The sequence below is a fragment of the Seriola lalandi genome, unplaced genomic scaffold, assembly GCF_002814215.2.
Source record: "Seriola lalandi dorsalis isolate HSWRI2012SDOR001 ecotype SW California unplaced genomic scaffold, Sedor1 jcf7180002054885, whole genome shotgun sequence".
Lineage (NCBI taxonomy): Eukaryota > Metazoa > Chordata > Actinopteri > Carangiformes > Carangidae > Seriola > Seriola lalandi.
The window spans coordinates 4,840,285-4,862,313 of NW_019525437.1; the positions used below are offsets into that span (position 1 = coordinate 4,840,285).

Sequence of the window (22,029 nt, forward strand, 5' to 3'; positions counted from 1 at the left end):
CGATGGAGTGAAGGAGAAGAAATGCTTTCAAGTCTTGTTCCTTGGATCACTGAGACACTTTGGCTCTCAACCTCCATCGTGTTTTGGATCAGACTGAAATGTGTCCACCGCGTAAGGAAAACTGTCAAGTACTGAAAGCTTTTATCGCATCTCTGGTCAGATTCATAATCGTGTTTACTTGTTCTTCGATCAGATCCTCATCAGTTCCTGTATAACAATCCTCAGTTTGAGAACTTATTACCATGTTTTAAAAAACGCTGTAGCTGCATCTGATTTTTCCACAAGGTAACTGATACTTTCTGCTGTGTGTCTGTTCATGTACCTGCTCAGTTTTCTGAGCGGTGCTCCAGGTAACTCTTACAGGATGTTTGAAATATTTTTTTAAGCGCTGCAGGTCCTAAGACCAGAAATAACGCCCAACACAGCTGCCGTCAGCTGTGATATTTCTCATTATGAAACATGCAAATCGACCTGTCTGGCACCTTATTCACTTTACGTGTGTCAGTGTGTGTTGTGACACGCTGACCAAATGAGGAGGAGGTAGACGGGGGTCATTAAGACAAAGGGGCCCAGTGTTTCCACATATGCCTATTGGGTCCCAGAGGAGCAGCTGCAGGACGCAGCAGGCTGAGCGGCGGGGACACGTCCATTCCCGCAGAGAACATTCCTCAGTAGTGAACAGGAAAGGGAATCAAGCCTTTTTCCTCCTTTTGCGTGACCCTTCGCCCCCCCCCCCCCCGCGCGCGTCTGTGTCTTCCAGGGCCCCGGCCGGGCCCCACTTTGATCTCTCCCCGCTGTCACTGCTCAGGTTACAGCTAACCAACACGCCGGCCCTGGTCAAGAACCAGGTCTCGCCCCCGCTGCCCCCCCCTTCACCGCGTATCTCCACGTCTCACCTGATTGCAATGGCGTTCTGCTTTTCCTTCTCTTCCTTTCTTTTTGCCTCACTTCGCTCTCTGGCGCCCGGTCACATCCTGACAGCCTCTCAAAGCACTCATTGATTCTAATGTAGGTGCGCTTGTGTTCACAGTCCTCCAGTCAAGCACCGTCTGTCTGTCATGACTTTCTACTGGACACCTCTCAGTCCCTGACAACAGCACTGTCAACACTGTGAAATCTGTTTCAACCATAAGTTACTAAATATCGAACAGTTCAGCTTTGATTCACCATGAGGTTAACGTTTTTGCTTTTTATTGAAATCTAATATCTCAGGAGCATAATAATATATAATATTTTGATATGGATAGTACTGGATGGATTGCCATCAAATTTAGTTCAGACATTCATGGTCACAGTCCCCAGAAGAACTGTAATAATATCAACATATAAGATTTTTAATTTGCTCCAATATTTTGGGTCATGATCAAATAACTGCAAAACTAATGACATTCCCATCATCATTAGTGCTAATTAGCAAATGTTTGCATGCTGCACCCTCAAATAAGATCGTAAACTTTATACCTGCTAAACATGAACATGTGAGCTTTGTCACTGTTAGCATGTTAGTATGCTGATATTAGACAAAGCCAGCCTCAGTGTGTGGTTTTAGATAGCATGCCGGCGCACTGGAATCAGAGGCATGACGTGTAACACAACAGCGCCCGTGTCCTCTCCCGCCACGCTGGCTATCCCTTTTACACAGACGTTGATCCAACTCTGTGACGGAATAAAGGCGCCAATTCGCGCCTTGAACAGACGCCTGTCACAGAGCTACAATGCTAGCATAGCTGTCGACTCTCCTGTTGTTAAGCTGATGGTGCGAGTGTTTGTAGTCAAAATGTTTTTTTCTGATCCTGTGAATTCGATACCTGACAAAACCAAAGTCATCCTTTGTCACAAGGATGAAAAAAATCTCACATAAGTATTGCCATGAAGCAGTGCTGCTCATTAATCTGTATCATTACCTACACAGGTGTAAGGGAACAGCTGACAGGATAAGAATGGTATGGTCTCAGTGCATATATATATATAGATATATATATATATCATCAAATCACAAACCCCCCACCTAACATGGATATATTGATAAAGATAAGATATGATATCGTTTTGGCTCTATGTTTTATAAAGATGGTGTAAACCATCTCATTATAATTCATACAAATCACAGTCAATGTACAGTATTGAGTCTATTTTAAAAGGCCCCATTCACACCATGTTTCACACGTAGTTTAAAATAAGCTGCGGAGCTGGTTTTGATTATTATGTTAACCTGGATCACTCAGAGTACAGCGGCCAAATTAAAACAGTCTCACAGACGCCAATTCCCCAGGCGCTCGCAGTATATTTAAAAGGTATCACTTACAAAGCAGAGAGAGAGAGAGAGAGAGAGAGAAGAGAGAGAGAGAAGAGAGAGAGAGAAAGAGAGAGAGAGAGAGTGACAGAAAAAGAAAAATAGAAAGAAACAGACAATAAAGAAACGAGTGAAGGGAACACAGATTGGGATTTCCCTCTCTCTGTGGCTCTTTCTAAGTCGCCTTCCTCTCATTGGAGTGACTGTGGTGTGGATTCAGCCAATCACAATCACTCTTTCAACGGCAGCCAAGCTAAACATTCCTCCTGGCGAGGGGGGGAGAAAAAAATCCATCGACAAGAGCTTTATCGCACGCAAGGAGAGGTTTGATAATAAATAAGACAAATTACTCACAATAGACTCTGTATTTCCACGACTATTCATCATCTCAGCGGCGTATCGAATTAGCTGCCGCTCGGTATTGGGACTAAGAACGGATACAGAAGAAACTCAAAGTCTGTTTTAGTGATAACAGGACTGATTTTAAATTCCCTGGCTTCAGTTTTGTGTTTCGCTGTGGAATGTCAGCGGCATTCTGGGACTAAAGTAGCTGATATATTGGAGCCACAGAGGAATGAGAGAGAAACAAGAACATGGAGACAGAGAGACAGCCAGGGGGTGTTTGTTCTCAAAGCTGGAGTATTGCTGTTGAGGGTGGAGCGATGCCTTCTGGGATTGGCGAAGGTTGTTGACTCAAGCCCAGCCTGGTTCAATAACACAGATCAGCGAATAGTGATTCAGAATAATAATAAGTGGAGGAGGGCAGCGCTGGCCGGTGGACGAGCCGGGCCAAGACACAGAGAGCTGAAGGTAAACACTCACAGTTTAGTGTTTCCTCTCTGACACGGCCCATGTTTCTGGACAAAGACAACCTGCCCTGCTGACAGCCTTCATCACATACCCCACACACACATACACATGCACGCACGCACACATGCATACACACACACGCACACATGCACACACACAGGGATCATTTTTTGCCTGTGTCACGGGCTGAAAGCTCAGAGGCTAACGAACGTCAAATCTTTTAATTAATTGGTTTTAAGCTCTAGGAAGTTTACTCTGACTATAGACTAGGTTTCTTACTGTTTTAAACAGATGACATCACATCAGCCCAATCCTTGCTTCCCTTCATTGGCTCCCTGTCCATTTTAGAATTTCAAGGTTTTACTGATCACTTTTAAAGCACGCAAGGGCCTGGCCCCGAGCTACATTACAGAATTATTAACCCCATACGAGCCAGGACGCAGCCTAGGTCCTCGGGCGGGGGCGCTTATGGTCATTCCAAAGTCGAGGCTTAAATCCAAAGCATCAGGACCCCTCGACTTTGGAACGACCTGCCCGAGGAGATAAGGCTAGCAGGGATCAGTAACTTCTAAATCACTTAAAACTCATTTTTATAGACTTGCTTATATGTCTGCTCCCTTATTTATATTGAAGTATATTGTTTGTCCTCCCTCTGTAACTCAACCGTATGTCTGTCCTACTTTTGACTATCATTGCTTTTGATTCGTTTGTCAAAGCACTTTGTAAACTCCGTTTTTAAAAGGTGCTATTTAAATAAAGTTATTGTTATTATATATTTATAAACAGTCCAAAATAATGTGCAGCCAGCAAAGTTACCCCTTGTGTAAGTTTTTTTTTCTTTTTAATGCCATTTTGTATTTTTAGTTTGTTATTAATGCATATGAATTATTTTTATGTTTGCAAACCAGCAGCCTGATCTGCCCCTTAAAGGAAATTAAGTATTTTAAATTAAATACAGTTATTCTTTAAACTGTCATTTTTTAATTTTTTTTATTAGTGACAAGCAATAAACAAAACATTTAATAAGCAGCAGCTTCTTATTTTTAGCCGGCGCTGACTGTCGCCGTAGCTGCTTGAAATGACAAACGTCTCTGGCAGCAGATTTTATCAGCCGCAGCTAATGAAGGTCACAAAACAGATTTGCCAAAAGGCCAAAATGAGACTTGGCTGGTGTCTGGTTATTATACTGTAAACCAGTTCCTTTGTTAAAGATAGAAGCCAATCCAAATCCAACATGTTGTTTGTCACTTTATAGCTGGGGTGTGGAAATCTGCATAAATATAGTGCTGGCAGCAAATGAGGCAGAGTGTTTAAAACTGACTTCCTGTTCGAACAGTGGATGATGAATGTAGAAGCTTCTTTTTAGGCATCAGTAAATTTATCCAGTATAGTAAAATTATTCAACTATAAACTGTTAATACTATAAATCCAAGGACGGGGTTCCCACACCTTCTTGAACAACAAATTCAAGGATTTTTCCCAGGGCTTTCTAGGTCCAATTCCCACAAATTCGAGGACCCAGCACAGCGTAACTTGAGACACGGTTACAACACTAAGAATATTTATTATAATGAGAACTAGCAGCTTTACTGAAGCTCACAGACAACAACTAAAAAGAGAGAGAGGCTTGAACATGTGAAAACTTCTCAAGTGTGTTGTGTTACAGTGATGGCAGACTGTGGTTCTCTGGCACACATGCACAGGTTGAATCTCCAGTTCAGCTTTTCAGTTTAGTAGTTGTGAATCAGGATCTCTTGTATTTGGATTGTGGAAAATTGTGAAAAATAAGATGTGCAAAAGTTACAGTAGGAGTTTATTTCAATGTGTCAGACACATATTTAATTATTTAATTTAATATCATCTGCTGCTCCTCTCAGTTTCAGGTTTTATCTACAGGTTGTGAACACTAATTAATTTGGCTACTACCTCAAACTGCTTCTGCCCTCTCAGCAAACAAAAGTAGAATTTTGGTCATTTGTAACTTGAGTTAAGCATTGGAAAGCTAAACCAAAGTAGATGTGATAACTAATAGGATAGTATTTATCAATTAACCCTAACCCCCTAGTCCCTAACGCTGGAGTAGGTGAAGGCGGAACTCAGTACCTGCTCAGGTATCCGGTCGGTCCCAGCTCTCCGTTCTGGAAGTCAGCGTAGAACTCAGGGCTGATGGCACCGTCTGCTCCCATGATCCCATCTGCATGCAACAACACAAACACAAAAAATGTGGGAATAAAGTTATTATTAGCAAACTGTTGATAGGAGTGAGATTTAAGATTAACGCTGACTGAGATACACTGTACTGCCGTAAGACACCAGTCAGCCTGCTACATTTTCCCATTTCCTTATTCTGTGCCTGCATGACTAGATGCTGCTCATAAATCTGAATGAACTGAACCATTAAGCATTACCCATGTTACACCTATCCTCATCTTTAAAGCCGTCCGTACCTGCGCTGTAGAACAGGTCAGGTCTCTCCAGGATGTCTCCATTCCCAATGAAAGATTCTCCATCCTCCCCGTACAGGAAGGGTTCTCCGGCCTCGTCCATCTGACGGTTCTCCACCATCTCCAACCACTGACCGTTGTACCAGCGGAACTTCTCCGTCTGGATCTTCTTGCCCCACTCCTCGTCATATTCCTGAGGAAAGGTGGAGGGGAGGGAGGCGTGAGTGGAGAGAAGCAATGTATCTAGAAATCAGTATACTTCACAAACAGTCTCATCTACAGTAATGTTCAGCAGCTACAGGTTCAATGACACGAGGCTACTGACTGACACGCTGCTCTGATCTGGAAATCACCTTGTGGTATTTGGTTAATGTGAGTTTGGAAAATATGTTTCCATCAGCTTTTATTGCATCTTCTCTTTTTCAGTAAAGTAGTATTTCTATCCAGACAAGTGTGAATGTTTCCACTCAGGTAACTGATAGCAGAAGCAGTGAGCCAGGCAGCCTTATCCATACCAATCAGAGAGGCCACTTAATAGGTTTATGAAAGCGTAATGTAATAGCACAAACTGGCTAATCAACACTCGTTACATCACTGCTAATTACAACAGACCATACAAGTGAAGGCAACGGGTCTGTTGCCAACACAATTTTTCTAATTATTTTTATCGAGTCAGTTTATGTCTGGAGACTCCTGATGAAAACTGCTGATGTTTAAATTTTATAGATAGGTGCATTAGGAAATGACATATTAACAGATGTCAGAAGATGTCACCATAAACTGAATGAATGTTCAAATCCCACTGTTTGTCAGGAGGTAGTTGGTGTGTGTGCATGTCATCACAAAAACAAAGGATGTTTTCAATGTAAAATGAGATGTGATGACACTCCATTGAAAAAGGAAGCGTCAGATTTGATTCTGAGGTGGCAGAGGAAACAACATCCCTGTCCCTGCTGAGAAGCCATAATGATCCATTTCAGCAGAAGGAGAGAGCGTCAAGTATGTGTAAAAGAAAGACAGAATGGTAGAATATTGTGACAAAGGGATATTTATGCGTGCAGGTACACCCGTGCATGAACGTCATCTCCGTCCTCTTTACTACAGCTAATAGAAACCTCTGCCTGGGCTGCTCGCGTGCATAGCTTGGCCAGCGGACGACCACAGGGGTGTGTTTTCTTTTCTCTGCAGGGGCTGAAGGAGGGAGCGATAAAGGCGACCTTTGAGACTGCGACGCCCCGGCCTGAAAGATTAATCATTCAGACGCAAAGCAGAGACCCCTGGGCCCTGACAGCCACCCAAGGCCCCGGACTCAAACGGGCCTATTGACCATCTCACGGACACCCCCACCCTCCAAGTGGCAGTGACATATTTAGTCACAGGACTGATTCATCAGCAGCTGAAATAGCATCATGTCTCAGATTTTGACTGAGCAATTAGGTTGTTGAATTAGTTTAATATGACTAATCAGTTATTAGCATCTGAGCTCATGACAGAATGAGCTCATCACAGCAGAGGTGAGGAAATGCACAACAGCTCTGGGAGCTTTTCAACATATTCCTCTGGAAATATGGCCAGGCTAATAATATCACTGTGAATTAGGCCTCTGTCCCACTTGAAGCATCTACAAAGCTCCTTGTGAAGCCACGTGTGTGTGTTTGTACATGAGCAGGGCCATGATGATCAAAGGCGAACATTTCAGGACTGCACAGTTATGGTGTGTGCTGCCAAAAGGATCCCGCACAGCCACAGAGTAATGATTACGCGTGTGTGTGTGTGTGTGTGTGTGTGTGTGTGTGTGTGTGTGTGTGAGTGTCCACAGCTCTGCTTTCTCTCTCACCTCTGCTGTCCAGCCGCTGACACACTCCAGAGCCCGCCGGCTGCCTTTCATGTGGCTCCCAGCTTAATAGCTCTCACTGATAATTTCAATGAAACACTTCCTTTGCCCCACTACACTGCTTGGCTGTAATTTACAGCTAATTACGCTGATCTGAGGTCTGGCAGCGATCACACCCTGACTGCGCGCTGACCACACCTGTCAGTCACAAGGTGATTCAGGAATTCATCGGTTAGTTAATCGCTAATGTCAGATATGACTGTGGCACGTCAGGAGAAGGTGAGGGTCTATGACTATGAGAGAGGAGCATGTTGGAACATGATCCACCGTCAAAGTCAAAATGTTTAATGTTTGTATGGAAATGAAAATCAGCTTATATATATTTTCAAGAATAACCAACCCTTTGAATCTCTTACCTGTGCCTTGTTTTTTAGTAAGCTGAATTTTTGATTACCTTCACATTGTCTGCCTTGTAGCAGTATGATTTTAAGGTTGAGCTTTTGCACCAATGGTATCCTTGGCCGGATTATCAACTTGGCAAAGTGAGAAACTGCCGTGGGGTGCCAAGAGCTCCTAAGGGCCCTCAAAATCATTTGGTTCACTTTGTGGCAATTGGTTTGGAGTAATTTCAAAATCTGGTTTTAAGACCTTAATCATTTTAGCATATGCTGTGTTTATATGGTGTATATTCCTATATTTTATCTTATTTTCTTCCCCTTTTCTTATTTCTTTCTCCTGTAAAACACTTTGTATTTGATGAGGGCTGTGTAGATAAAGTTTGCTTGCTCGCATTGCACAGAGTGGGAGGAACATATTTGCCATGGGAGCCCATCATAGTTTTAATCAGGCGCTGCTCCTGTCTGTATAAAAAAACAATCCCATTAAAACTAAAATGTTGGTCTTCGTAAAATCTGGTAAAATCCTTTGTATTTTTTTTTACAAGTTGCAGCTATTTAATAAACACTGCATTTTGAATATGGGAATATCAGATCAGATGAGCAGTTGGTTTTCCTACTACAAAGATTTTAGTTAAGAGGGACTGAATTCCTCCAGTCTGATGATCCTTTGTAGTCTATTTCAGAGCTCTGAATCACATCTTCACATTTTTTCATGATTCAACAATGAGTTGAATTTTGAATTGTTCTTTGTTTGAGCACAGTTGGAGAAAGAACTGAGCCAACCAGGGCTTTACGGGATGAAGAATGGGGACATCATCTTCATGTATAAGAGCCAAAATCCTTTGCAAATAAAACATGGTGACAAGTGTGGATGAGACTGATGTGGGCTTTTAGGACTCAAAGAAATAACAACTTTTAAACTGACAGTTCTTTGACTTACATGAAAACATTAAGTAAACCACTTCTGGCAACACTAACTTTAAATTCAAGACCACCTTCATTTGTACACTGGTAAAATGTTGCTCATGATGGCGTCTTGAGACTCACAGCAATGATGTCCAGCGTGTTGTCACAGACTTTGCGGATCTCTGTGTTGTTATCATGCATCAGGTCGATGAGGTAAGCAGGAGCCTCTGGGATCAGGACTCAAGGAAAGAAAACGTTGTATATTCTCTGGGACATTTCACTGCTGCCTTTAAGTCAGTCAACCCTCAGTCACTCCTTAATTAATCAAAGGGGGAGAGATAGGGATGTGGAGGCTCTTTGGGGAGGGGAACTGCTCCTGCTGACATTTAAAGACACAGACAAGAGACAGGTGTCCTGTGGCTGAGGGAACAACTTTCTACATTTCCTGTGATGAAGCGAAACCCTCTCTGCCTCTCCCTCCCACTGCAGTGCCTGAATCTGAAATTCCCGTTATATTCTTCCCGCAGAAAGAAAAACATCAATCAGAACATGCTGACAGAGAGCACATTTGTAATTTGACACAAGCTGCCACCGACCACAACTGAACACAATTACAGGCAGCTTGGGAGAAGAGAAAAAGGAGGTTTAAAAAAAAAAAGAAAAAAAAAAAGGTTGCCATGGGAAGATGATGATGAAGATGATGGGAGAGTAGATTTACTCAGATGCGAGTTAACAGAATAACTTTGGAGCAACATACAGCCAGTGTCACTGTGACTCTCCCATATTTCAAACTGGATCTCATCTAATGAGGAAGAAATGTCCACAATACTTTACAAATGAGCAAAAGGATACGCGTGTCTTTGATGATGACGTCTCTTGTAGCTTTGTGGAAAACCATCTGGTAGAAGACGTAGATGATCTGGCACACAAATTCATCATCCTCCTGTTGGGCTGACATGGAAACAGGCAGCAAGAAACAACAAAAAAAAAACATTCTGTATAATAAAACTGTAAAGACGAAGGTAGTGTTTTAAACAACTTTGTCACAGTTTGAACCATCACTGCTATCAGTTTAGTTTGAATACGCCCTGGTCACATTTACAAAAATGCATTTTTTTTACCATTTGCTGTGCAAAGTGACTCAGTTATATCATGTGATTCAACTACAGTCAGTTCCACACCCTTGACTCTTTGTCTCTTGTCAAATTACAACTCCAAACAACAGTTACATGTGTCACTATGGTTGTATGAATTCTGGTTGAGTGCCAGAGACACTCTCCACACTGCTGACAGTCGATCTCTGTTTATATATGTCTTCACAGAGGGATGTGGCAGACGTCAAAGTGACAAAGACTTCAGGTTCATGGAGTCCAACACAATGTCACACATTTTATCTCCATAAAATACAAACTTTACTCCTGTAAAGAGTAAAGAACCACTCTAAAAAGAAATGTAGAATAGAATACAAGAGGGAACCAACACGTCATCTGCGGCACACTAATACGTTTTTAGTTTTAAAACATGTCACTTTTGCTACGTGTACGACGTATGTTTGGCGTTTTCAAACCCCTAAAATGGAGACTTTTGGAAACGCTGCTCAAGCTGTTTTAATTTGTGTGTTAATCAGTGTGGATGGGCAGAAATTGAGACTTTTGGAAATTATGACACAGACACCTGCCTCACCTCCTGATTGGGTCTTTTTTCATTTTTGGGCATTTTTTTAATGAAGATTTTATGAAAGTGGAGACAATGAAAAAGGTTCTGCACACTGTCCGACTTGCAAGTCAGACAGGATTTTTTGATTGCCACTTTGGATCCACATGCTTAGATGTGCATAGATGTGTGAAGTTTTCTCCTGCTATGAAAGTGGAGACAGACAGGAAATACGAGAGAGAGTGGGAGAGAGACATGCAGTAATGGGTGCAGCCGGGAGTCGAACCAGAGCTCATTACACTCATATAGTGTGCATCCTAACTACTTGGCCATCAGGACGCCCCTCTGATTGGGTCTCATCCATGTTGCATTCACCATTCGTAGTTGCGACTGATTACGAATTACAAACTACCGTATTGTCTTTGCTAGCAGCTGTTGTGCAGTTAAATTCTGTATTTTAACGCTTCAACTACCTTTTTTTTGTCCCTCATTCAGAATGTTTTCTGCAACTAACCAACTGTAGACAATCTGCTTCCTGTTTACTCTGGCACATGCATGACCAGTGAATGGGGGGACAAAACGATTGTCTGGACTGAGATTGTTTTAAAATGAAAACCTATTATTGTGGACGTAGCCTTCACAACCTATTCACTTCAGAAACAGTCATAATGTGTCAAATGACAACAGACGTATAGTCACAAACACTTCCTCACGTCTTCTCTTTAGTCTATTTTTAAGTCATTACTATCAACAAAAGAACTTTAAGTGGAAGCTGGGTCATGTGGTACCAACCACAAACCAGGCTGTAACTTTTGCTTTCTAACTCAAAGCTTATAAAACACTGAAGTTCATGATTTTGGTTCTTACCATTGAGCAGCTCAATAAGAGCGGGAATGATGCCAGACTTGGCCAGCATGGCTGCACACGAGTCATCCATGGACACAGTGCCGATCATGATCACCACCTCCAGGATGAGGTCATCCTCAGCAGATCCTGACATCAGGGAAAAATACAAGTTAAGTGGAAGTCTCTGTTTGAAGAGAATAAGGTTATAAAAGGGGCATTTTCTGTTTGTATCAGATGACATACACTCTGTTCTAAAGGATCCCCAGTGGCTCATTTTAAGGTCGATGAATGACTCAACGGACCTTTGTGTTTGAGGAACCAGTTTTGATAAATATTAGTTTTATTAGGCAAGGATTATCATTCAGTGGTAGATGAAAGAGGGTTGCAAGTTACTGGGGATCACTTAGATCTGCTTGTGTAATCAATCAATCGATTCTCAGACTGTTGGAAACATGGGCAGGTTTCCCGCCCAACACCAACATCACCATGTGTATTTAACTCTGTACATTTCTAGCACTGACTGAAATGTGGCTGCAGCACAGAGCATTTAAAAGGAATTACTTTTTGGCCGCTTGTGTTAAGACATTACAAATCTGGGAACTTTGCAACAGGTTTTGTAGAAAAACAAAAGAGAGAGATTCCTCAAAGTAAGGTATTGAGACAAAGCTGTTTTAATATCTGGCAGGGCATCAGTACTAGCATCTATCACCAGCAGGACCATACCAGACTTCGACAAAATATTACATATATTTTTGTCTTTCTTCACCGTTTACTATCAGGCAATGCCAGGCAAATAACCTAAATATTTCAATAGACTTTGAATTCTGGTTTGATAAAGATAAAAAAGGAAAAGTCAGGAGTCAGGTCAGGAGGTCAGAGATCATTAAAAGTAAAGATAAGGCCCAGACCCTCATGAGTGTTCTCTGTCTTCATATCATCCATGTCCCGTTACACTTCACTGATAGTGTGATTTAAGGAGAGTAGTTAGAGGTTAAGACAGGGCATGAGAGAGACCCGGCCTTTAGGTTTAAAGGGAGATAGATGAGAGAACTATGGCAGGGTTATCCTGTACTACTGTAACCTTTCTGTAAGATACTGTAAAAGCATTTTGATCCATGTAGACAGTGGAATACTGGAGCAATCAGTGCGTAACACACCTGGTTTGAGTCTGTCTTTTAGGTAGGGAACAAGGTTGTACTCCTTGAGCACCAGCGCCCAGTCGAGGTCAGGGATGGTCAGATTGGCCAGTGTGCCCAGACTCTCGATCACAAACTCCTCAGCCTCTTCCTCACTGATCTGAGCTGCCAGGTCCCCAACGTGATCCTACCAGCAGACAGAGGAACACAGAATGACTCTGACCATTGTGTTTTATAAAAATCAGAGCATAGAAAGACAAACTTGAATTTAACATTCAACTAACAATTACAGAGCAGTAGCATTGCACATTTTCTAGGACAGTTTTACAAAAAAAGAACCTGTATACAAATGGACTGAGGAGCATCAGTGTTCTTGAGGTGTGAGAACCATGTTCACAGGTGATGGAAACTGTAAGTGTGATGTTATTAAGTGATATAGCTGCAGGCCACACCTGAGACCTGTCACCTGATGAATATATTTAATGAAAAGTCATGCTGTTTCGTCTGAATTTCATGACTATAAGTCAAGATCTGCAGCTATAATACGATTTCTAGGTGTATATTTGGCATTAATAGATTGATTTCACTGGGAAGTGCAAGCTGTATTAATTCCAGCAGCACAGTATCAGTGTATTGTAAGATGTTGATGTGTTGTAGTTTGAGTTAGGACACCAAAAAAGACAATAACTTAATATTGATGTTAAGTTCTGGAAACAGGATGGACTTATTGCTCTTTGCTTGTGTTGTGAGTGATTCTGGCAGGACTGGTCTGAGCACTGACCAGGAAGAGGCTCTTGGTGGGTCCATTGTGCTGAGAAAGGTTCCTGATCATCTTCATCACCAAAACATCCTTTAGTTTCACAGCACGCTTCAACAGCATCTTTAGACCGTTACCTAAAGCAACAGAGAGGAAAGAGGTGAGGAAGGCAACTTTAGTTAAAAACACAGAGTTGGTTAAAATATCTGTTGAGTTTATCGTCGTCTCTCGAGCTTGTACCTTCACAGACGACCTGGGCGTTGTTCTTGTTAGCAGCCAAGTTGATGCAGAGAGAGATGAGCTCGACATCCATCTTCTCCTCCCCACACTCAAACACCATCTTCATCAGCTGTCAATCAAAGGCTCCAAATGTCAGTTAACCAGTTCATTCAGCATGGACACTGAAGTTGAACTAATTCATATGTGTTATGTGTTTGTCATGTAAGAAAAACACGACTATACGTCGGCATATCAGCGTGTTTGTGTAACATGCTGAGAAATTAGTTTCTCTTTTCATTTCTTCACAGTTTGTGCATTTGTGTTCCTGATTGTAATTTGTCATTTTGAAAAACCACAGATCTAAAAAGAGCATCATCCCTGCAGTCTCTCCAATCATGTTCAAGCCAGTCATCAGGGAGCGAGGGAGGGTGAAAATGTGAAATTAAAAGTGTGAGTTTGTGAGTGAAAAACAGAGAGAGCAGTAGAGATAAAGGGAAGGCAAGCGTCATTCCCTTACCTCCCTTATACCCCCCCTCCCCTCCATGTCTGTCCGTCTCCCCTGCGCTGATTTAACATTAAACAGGAAAAGCTTTGAGCTGGGGGTGGTGGTGGTGGTGGGGGGCAGAGGTGCACTGCTTCACTGTGAGGAGTCAGGAATCAGAGAGAGAGGGAGAGAAAGGCTGGGCCGAGCCTGGGTTAGGTATCACATACCAGGGGCCCCGGACCCCAAATCAGCCCCGTCTAGACTCTCTGGCACCTGCCTCTGCTTATTTACCACAGACAGCCACCGGAGGCCCTGTCAGGGCCACAGTGCCACGCTGCAGTCCGCCCAATACAGTCACCTCCACCTCCGCCTCCGCCTCCGCCTCCGCCTCCACCTCCGCCTCCACCTCTGTAACCACTTCTCCTTCACTCCTGACATCCCTGCTCTGGAAACCCCACATCCAGCACCACACAGTGACCCCATTAAAAACTGGAGAAGGGGAAAGGAGCAGTCAGTCACAAGCCTGGGAAAGTGATAAAAGAGAGCGAGAGAGAGGTCTTAAAAGTACAAAATAGGTGAGAGAGGATAAAAGGTGGGAAGTGGGGTGAAGCATTTTATTAAGGATGTATTTTTACAAACAGGACAGATGGAGGGACATGAAGAAGGGGATAGAAGGGGTTTAGGTGTATGAAGTTGGACTATGTTTTTGGGGAAAATGAAACTGGACAAAAAAAACTTAATGAAATGAATATGAACCACTGAGACTGAAACTATTTTAAAACAGTGTGTGTAAAAATGCCTCTACTCTGATTCTGTTGTCACTGATACAGCAGTACAGACAAAACGATTTACAGGTTTTTCTGTTGTTACGACACTGAACATAAAACACAGCATAAAAAAATTAATCATGGCTTAATATGCGCTACCTGTTCAGCAAATAAAGAGTAAACAATCCAATCAAATCACTACTTCATGATTAACCTCACTGCCTGTTAAAATAAATATTAATACAGTGTGGGATCTGTATCATGTGATCAGATACACTGACATTTAAAATGAGTGATGACAGGCAGAAATCCAAATCTCTCTACCCTATCCCATCCCCAACCCAAAAATATTGGTCTGCCACTAAATGAATTTTGAGTGAGTGTGTGAATGAGGGTTAAAAAAATCATATCAATTCTATCTTCCGCAAATTTTCTCTCTCTACATTATGGTCTAGTGCCAGGTGGTGTGTAACATTCTAGTGGAGACTAATAAACAATTAGATTTTTTTCCCCCAAAAAATTCAGTCTGATTTGGTCTAAAATGCTCTGAACCAGCCTAAAAAAAACAGAAGGTAAACTTCTCCTCATGTTATTAAATTCCAAAAATTCCCACAAATATTGTTGAGGACATGGTCTTGGTGTCCTCAGTAACAGCTATAGCCCCAGTATCATCAACGCTAAGACACAAGACCAGTGTTTCCATATGTATCAACTCTGGAGACCATCTTTCAAATATTGAAGAATCGTTTAGTGTGGAAAAACAGAGAGAGCAGGTGTAGCTTCAGATTAAAATCAGCGTGAACTTACTGTGAGCAAGACACAGATGGACAACATTAGAGAAAGGGAGGTAGAAGAGAGCAATGAGAGGAGAGTGAGCGGGCTTTGGGGCAGGGTCAGAGGTCACATCCTGGTCATGCTGCTAGCCAGAGCTGTCCTTGCCGCCATGAGGAACCTGTGGTTCAGATCTGCTGCTGACACGACCCTCTGAACAAACAGCCGACCCTCGCAGCCACATCTGGCCAGCATTTACACCCAATCTCAACAAACAAACACAACGCACATTTAGCTAATCGCTGATGATGAGAGGAGCGAGTGACCGGGTCAACTCAATCAAGAGGGAGCCCAACGAAACTCAACAAAAATGTTATGATCAAAAGCTGAAAGAAATTAACCCAAAGCCGTTTTAGCTTCGGCTGAAAACTTGATTTTCATGATCACAACGCTGTTTCATTTTGGACAAGGAATTCTGTTTCTGTGCCGATGCCCCAGCCTTGTAATGGCTGATGGCATGTGGAAGACAGAAAAAGGTGAAACGGCAAAAAGGATGTTTTCAGGACTCAGTGGAAAAGAGAAGTAAAGGAGTAAAAACAGAGTTGTCATCATAACACCAGAGAAGACTGAGCAGCCGTCCTCTGGTGGTTTCTGCTTCCAGATGTGGTGTGCGTCCCTCCCTCTCGCTCTGTTTCTCATGCATTAATTCCCGGATGCCCTTAGCTGCTGATGCTAATGTGTCTGTCTTGGTCTGCTGGCGGTGTACATTAGCCAGTCTTACCTGCGGTATGCAGTCTGTGTCAGCAAACATGGACTTGAATCTGTCGTCCATGCTGATGTGGTACAGAATGCACATGCTGAGCTGTCTCTGGCCCTCGTCAGCTGCAACATAAACAGAGGAGGAGGAGGGAAGTCAATGGATGAATGACTGGTTGTGCCGTAACGCTCCACGGGATGCCAATGACCACATCTAGGAGAGCTGTGTGTTTTTTGAAAATATTAATGGGCTGAATGGCCGTTTTAACAGCGAATCCTGTTGGAGGTCAATTGGCACTCGATGCAGAATCAGCAGTCGTCCACTGCAGTTTCTCAGTTTGTCGTGTTAGCAGACGAAAAAACAATATTTAAAAGATTAAATGTGGAAAAGGCTGAAAGAAGCAAACTTTTCATGCTGCTTAAAGGGACAGTTCACCCAAATTACAAAAAAATTAATTTTCTAAATTACTTGTTTTTGAGATACTCAGATTTCTGCCTCTACGCCAAAATAATGCAAGTAAACAGAATGTTGTCAGTGGTGTTCACAGCATTTAAAGATAAGTCTGGTGATATTCTGCATGTTTCCTAATACATCTTATTCCTCTGAGTCATAGAGCTCCATTGTTTCCGAAAACTATCAAAAACACATCAATGATCCACACTGTTACACTGTATGACAGGTTCCTTCATTAACACGAACACTCACTGTAGTTTATTTTGACTCAGTTCCACACACACCGTGTCCTGCTGCCTCAAACACTCACTACAGCGCCAAATGTGGATTAATGTGCCACTGAAAATAGTCCCCAACAAATGAACACTTTCCTCCTGTTTGTTAAGCAGACATACATTTGATAAACACTAGTGTCCACCTTTTTTGGGAAATTATTGAGTGTTTTTTAAAAAATAAACTACATATTTGTGAGATGTTTTTAGCCAGAGCCCACCAGTAACCAGTGGGCTTGAAGCAGGCAGTGCTGACAGATGGACTAACACATTCTTGGTTTCCAACTGTGAATTGGATTTGTTGATAATAATAAAAAATATAGATTTACACTTGCCTTATCAGTAAAAAAAAAAAAAAAAGAAAAAAAGAAAAAGAAATTCTCCTCTCTTTCCAGAAACTGTGACCCAGTTCCCCTGGATAATCCACAGACCTCGCTGTGAACAGTTTACTTAGGGACTATTTCTCCGGTAGAAAGCAGCTCCAATGAAAACTGTTGACAGTGAGGTCTGTGGATTATCCAGAGGAACCAGGACATTGTTTGTGGAAAGACACAGTCATGTTGATTTTTTTTTTTTAAACTGCATTTGTTTATTTTTCTTTTTGCCACTTGGGAGCAGCGGAACAAGCTGAAAACCTCAAAGTTGTCATGGCAAAAACTGAAAACTGGCCTATTTAAACGTCTGTCAGACAACAGAGCAACACGATCATCCCATTGGAGTTGTGTTTGTGTCCATCTGCTGAATGCAAATCTCTCTTTTAAGATCTGGTTTGGTCTCCTCCAATTCCTTATTATTTGGGTTTTAGCTGCTTCTGTCCACCAGTGGGTCTCTGACTGTGTCCATCTGCTATGTGATGCTGAGCAGGTTGTTAAGAGTTTATCAGAGCTTGTTGGATGGAAACTGCTGCTGGAAACAGTGAGACTGAACCAGACAGGAAATGTGATGTAAAACACAAACTACAAGCTACATTACATATAGTAATTTCATCTAAACATTGAAATATTGATCAATGTAGCTTTTATTGTTTTTTTAATGATGTGAGCATCACAGGCTAAATTCCATGAAAACATGGACAAAAATAAATAAAGAAAACTGTCTGCATGGACAGTTTTCTTTATTTAGGATCTTTGGGAATTTGTCCAATAAAATGAGCACATTCCTTATCACTGCAGTATTTCTGCAGAGTTTATCAAGCCTCTGCTGCAGCAAGGAGGAGATATAGACAGAATGGATTGAGTGTTAGACTGTCAGTGAGCCCAGGACCTTTATGAGTTTGACCTCTGACCAGAGCTGGAGGCTTGGAGGAGGAGCCAGCCAAGAAGAATTAATAGAGTTCAGACCAGAGTTTGACCCGGGGACTTTTCATTAAGAGAAGTGTTAAGAGAGAAGCTCTTCACTGGACCAGAACCACTGACAGACCTCCTGTAATGCCCACCAGCCTCCAAAGCCTCAACCTGGTCCAGTTAAAACTGGTCCCAGCCGTGTTCGGTCACTGGCCGTACAGGGAGCCTTATCGCTGACTATTAGATCCAGATGTGCTCAGTGAACCTCTGGAATCACAGGAGGGAGAGAGGGCCGACGAGAGACGGCTTCTAGCTTTAATTGGGAAAACAGGAGGAAGCATCAATTTTACTGCCTTTAATAAGTTAAAGCTACGCTGCTCGCTGCTCTGGCCCTTCCAGCGCAGCCAGTGATTGGCCAGAACATGTGCTTCTCATTAGCTATCCTTTACCTCAACCAGTACCTTAAAATGCACATGAAAACAAGCAACACACACACACACACACACACACACACACACACACAAAGAGGCACTAAGCTCCTCCAGACCTGCCGAACTCCCTCACTCTGCTGGTAGGAACATGGAGGATCCTTTATAGGCGAAGAGAGAGATCCTATTAAATGTTCAAAACACTAGTAGGGTTGGGGCAGAAAGAAAAAAAGGTGAGGGGGAGCTGTTAAGAATTAACTAGACTGTTCAGGGGCAGTTAGTGGGAGAGCTAAACTCCAATTACACCCCAGCCTGATTTAAAACCGCCTAACCTTCGTAAAATTACACCCGCACACATTAAGAGGCGTCTGGGCTTGGTTTGTGGACAGCGCTGCTCCATTGTTATTGCATTTTCTGGATAAATAAGCAAGTTGGGTTTGGTCTTCAGAGACATCACACACCACATAACAGGGTAAAATGCTATTAAAGAGGTCCCCACCCCCACTCAAGTTTCCTAATTTGTCTTTGCAAATTAAGTTAGTAAACAGGCGGCATCATGGGACAGAAAGTTGGGATGCTGGAAATAAGGCTGTGATTAATGATTTTTTTCTTGTTGTTATATTAATCAATCCATGGATTATTAGATTTGTAGAGTCTATAAAATGTCCAAAAGTAGTGAAAAATGCTCACCACAATTACCCAGATCCCAAAGTGACGTCATCATATTATTTATTTTGTCTGACCGAGAGTGCAAAGCCAAAAATATTCAGTTAACAATCATATAAAACAGATTGAAATCAACAAATCCTCAGACTGGAGAAGCTGAAAGCAGAGCATATTTGGTGTATTTTTGCTTGATAAATAAATTAAACAAAAAATAAATAATGAAAATTAATTCTGTCCATCAGAACTAACTGCTTCAGCTCTATCTGGACAATCCTTTTTTTTTTTTTTTACTAAGATGAATCTGATGAGGTCCCAGGATGATTAAATGGAAAAGAGAGGAAGAAATATTTAAACACACAAACACACACACACACACACACACACACACACACACAAACACACACACACACATGTTTGTATATATATATATTTATATATAAGTTTGTTGTTGTAACTTTTCTCAGATTTTTGATTTGTTATTTTAAGTTTTTTAAGAATAGCTTAATAAGTCGCGTAGATAAGTTAATACAGGGTGGTGGCGTTACATTTCTGTAAGGCTCTGAAACTGATGATCCAACATCCACACCCACTTCACTCAGTGATGAACCCATGATCAGCTGTGCGGGGGCCTGGGGTGAGAAAGCAGCCGGGGTATCAACTTCTCTCTCTAGCTATGTTTTTTCATTTGTTACACAAATATTTCTGTCACTTTTCATGTGAACAACCGAGTGCAACACCATGAATGTTTTCCAGGAGACACTGTCCGAAATTGTCAGCACATCTTAAGAAATTATATAAAACAAGAGAAGCAGCAATTGCTCACATTGGAACCACACATTGGCATCTCTGACTGATAAATAACATAAATAACAATTGACTGATTTTCAAATTTGTTAATCGAGTTCAGTCAAGAAACTAATTGATAAACTGTTGAACTAGCTGTAAAAATGGAATGGAAAAATGTAGATGCAGCCGACAAAGAGGAATCTTCTACTTTCTGTTGCTTTCAGGTGGTGGTGGGACAGATCAAGTGGGAGGTGATGATGACAAGTGAAGACTCCCTCTCCACTTTCATCTTATCACTGGGGCTCATGACCCCAGGTCAGGTCTGGATGGAGAGAGTGGAGGCTGACAGAGCCGCCTCCTCCCTGTCTTCTCTCTTTGGAGATAAGACCAGAGTCCTCATGCCGAGTGTGTCAGTTAAAAGGAGGACAGTTGGCAGCGAGAGCACATGATTAATGATGCCTCAGCTCACATACAGAGTGAATTACACACACGTGCAAATACACAAATAAAGGCAAACTCACCAGTGTCAGAACCTTGAGCAGGCGTGATATTTCAGCTAACTTATATTATGTGTGTTCCTTGCTTCCTGAACGAGCAACCCCCACCCCCACAGCCCTCCCTAAATCTCTGAAGACCCCTCCACCTCTCTAGCTTGCTCCTAGAAAAACAACATTTGTGCAGAGGCTCTGGCATGTTATTCTAACAAATATATTATATTAATTATGCGTCGTTACCGGAGCCTCCCCCTGAGAGGTTTCAAAAGGCCCGTCAGAGATGCTTCTGACCGTGTCACATGACCCCGTGGATGAGACAACACTCTGGAGCTTTCAGGAAGTCACTTTTCTAATGGTCACCAGAGGTGGCTTTAGGTCTGGGCGCTCTGTAAGAGCTGCACCTGCACACACACCTCAGTAATAACATATTAGAGGCTTCACTGCTGGCTCAGGACGGATGACTGTTTCTCATGACATGTGTCTATTTCTGTCAGTGAAAACCTGAAATAACAGTTCCCCTGATACATAAAGTAGAACCCCAATCATAAACACAGATACACACACACACAATAAATCAGTAGATTATAAACAAATCTGAACAAATTAACACAAAACAAACACAAACAATCAGGAACAATAACACGAGATTGTTGGTAAGTGGTGATTGATTACCGAGGAGTGAGGAGAGTTTGGGAATGAGTCCAGCTTGGGCCATCTGGCTGCGCAGCGACGTGTCAAAGGAGAGGTTGAGCAGAAGGCGTAGGTTGGTGCTCAGGAGCTCCTCGTGCTCGCATGGAACCAGCCGGGCCAACTTCTCAACGGCAAACGCCTCAGCCTGCGGGCAACACACATGGCCTAATATTTTAACTGCCCTGAAATAAAACTACATGCAGGAAAGGGTACTGTTTGACATGTTTGTCTACTGATACCCATCTGTACAGATCCCAAATTTTTTTCTTACTGAGGAGTATAAACATTTTCTGACAAAACCTTTTAAGAAAAGAAGCCAGTTCTCGAATGTGACATGAGTTACTAAATCACAAAGGACATAATACTCCTTTTTTGTTTGTGGAGAAACCTGATTTTTTGTGCATATTTTGCCAAAACTACAGTCCAACTAAAATCACTGCTAAAGTAAAGAAATCAGGGGTACACATGAGGCTTAGGGACACCGACAATGAACCACAACATCTCCGGTTAAAGTCCGACAGGGAACCTTTATTGTAAGTCATTCCCCATCTCTCTCCGCTCGTTTCCTCATCACACCTCTCCACTGTCATCTCTAATAAAAGGCATAAAAATTCAGAAAAAATATATGAAAAAAAAAAATCTTTGTGAAAATGACTTTCAAATGTATTCTTAAGGAGGGAAAATAAGCCCATCAGAAATGTTGCTTTGGCCTCAGAGCCTCTCAGTGCTTTGCGTCTCAGTCCTATATATATATATATATATATATATATATATAAATCTCGGCCTTTTTGATACTAATTTTTACATTTCAGCAGGAAAAAAACATGCTAACTAATTTCTGGTGGACCAAAATGTTTCCATTATAATGTTTTTTAATAGGTT

General features: G+C 42.1%; 1 protein-coding gene across 1 annotated transcript in view; it reads right to left on the reverse strand.

Annotated features, from left to right (window-relative positions):
- Positions 1-22,029, reverse strand: part of kifap3a (kinesin-associated protein 3a) — a 36,419-nt gene that overhangs the window by 4,624 nt on the left and 9,766 nt on the right. Inside the window, exons 10-19 of the mRNA XM_087180056.1 lie at positions 21,130-21,292; positions 16,100-16,200; positions 13,318-13,426; positions 13,102-13,214; positions 12,342-12,507; positions 11,206-11,331; positions 9,538-9,636; positions 8,827-8,912; positions 5,551-5,740; positions 5,207-5,297 (exon numbers count right to left, since the gene is read on the reverse strand). Of these exons, the coding sequence (XP_087036182.1) occupies positions 5,207-5,297; positions 5,551-5,740; positions 8,827-8,912; positions 9,538-9,636; positions 11,206-11,331; positions 12,342-12,507; positions 13,102-13,214; positions 13,318-13,426; positions 16,100-16,200; positions 21,130-21,292 (1,244 nt within the window). The remainder of the gene's footprint in view (positions 1-5,206; positions 5,298-5,550; positions 5,741-8,826; positions 8,913-9,537; positions 9,637-11,205; positions 11,332-12,341; positions 12,508-13,101; positions 13,215-13,317; positions 13,427-16,099; positions 16,201-21,129; positions 21,293-22,029) is intronic.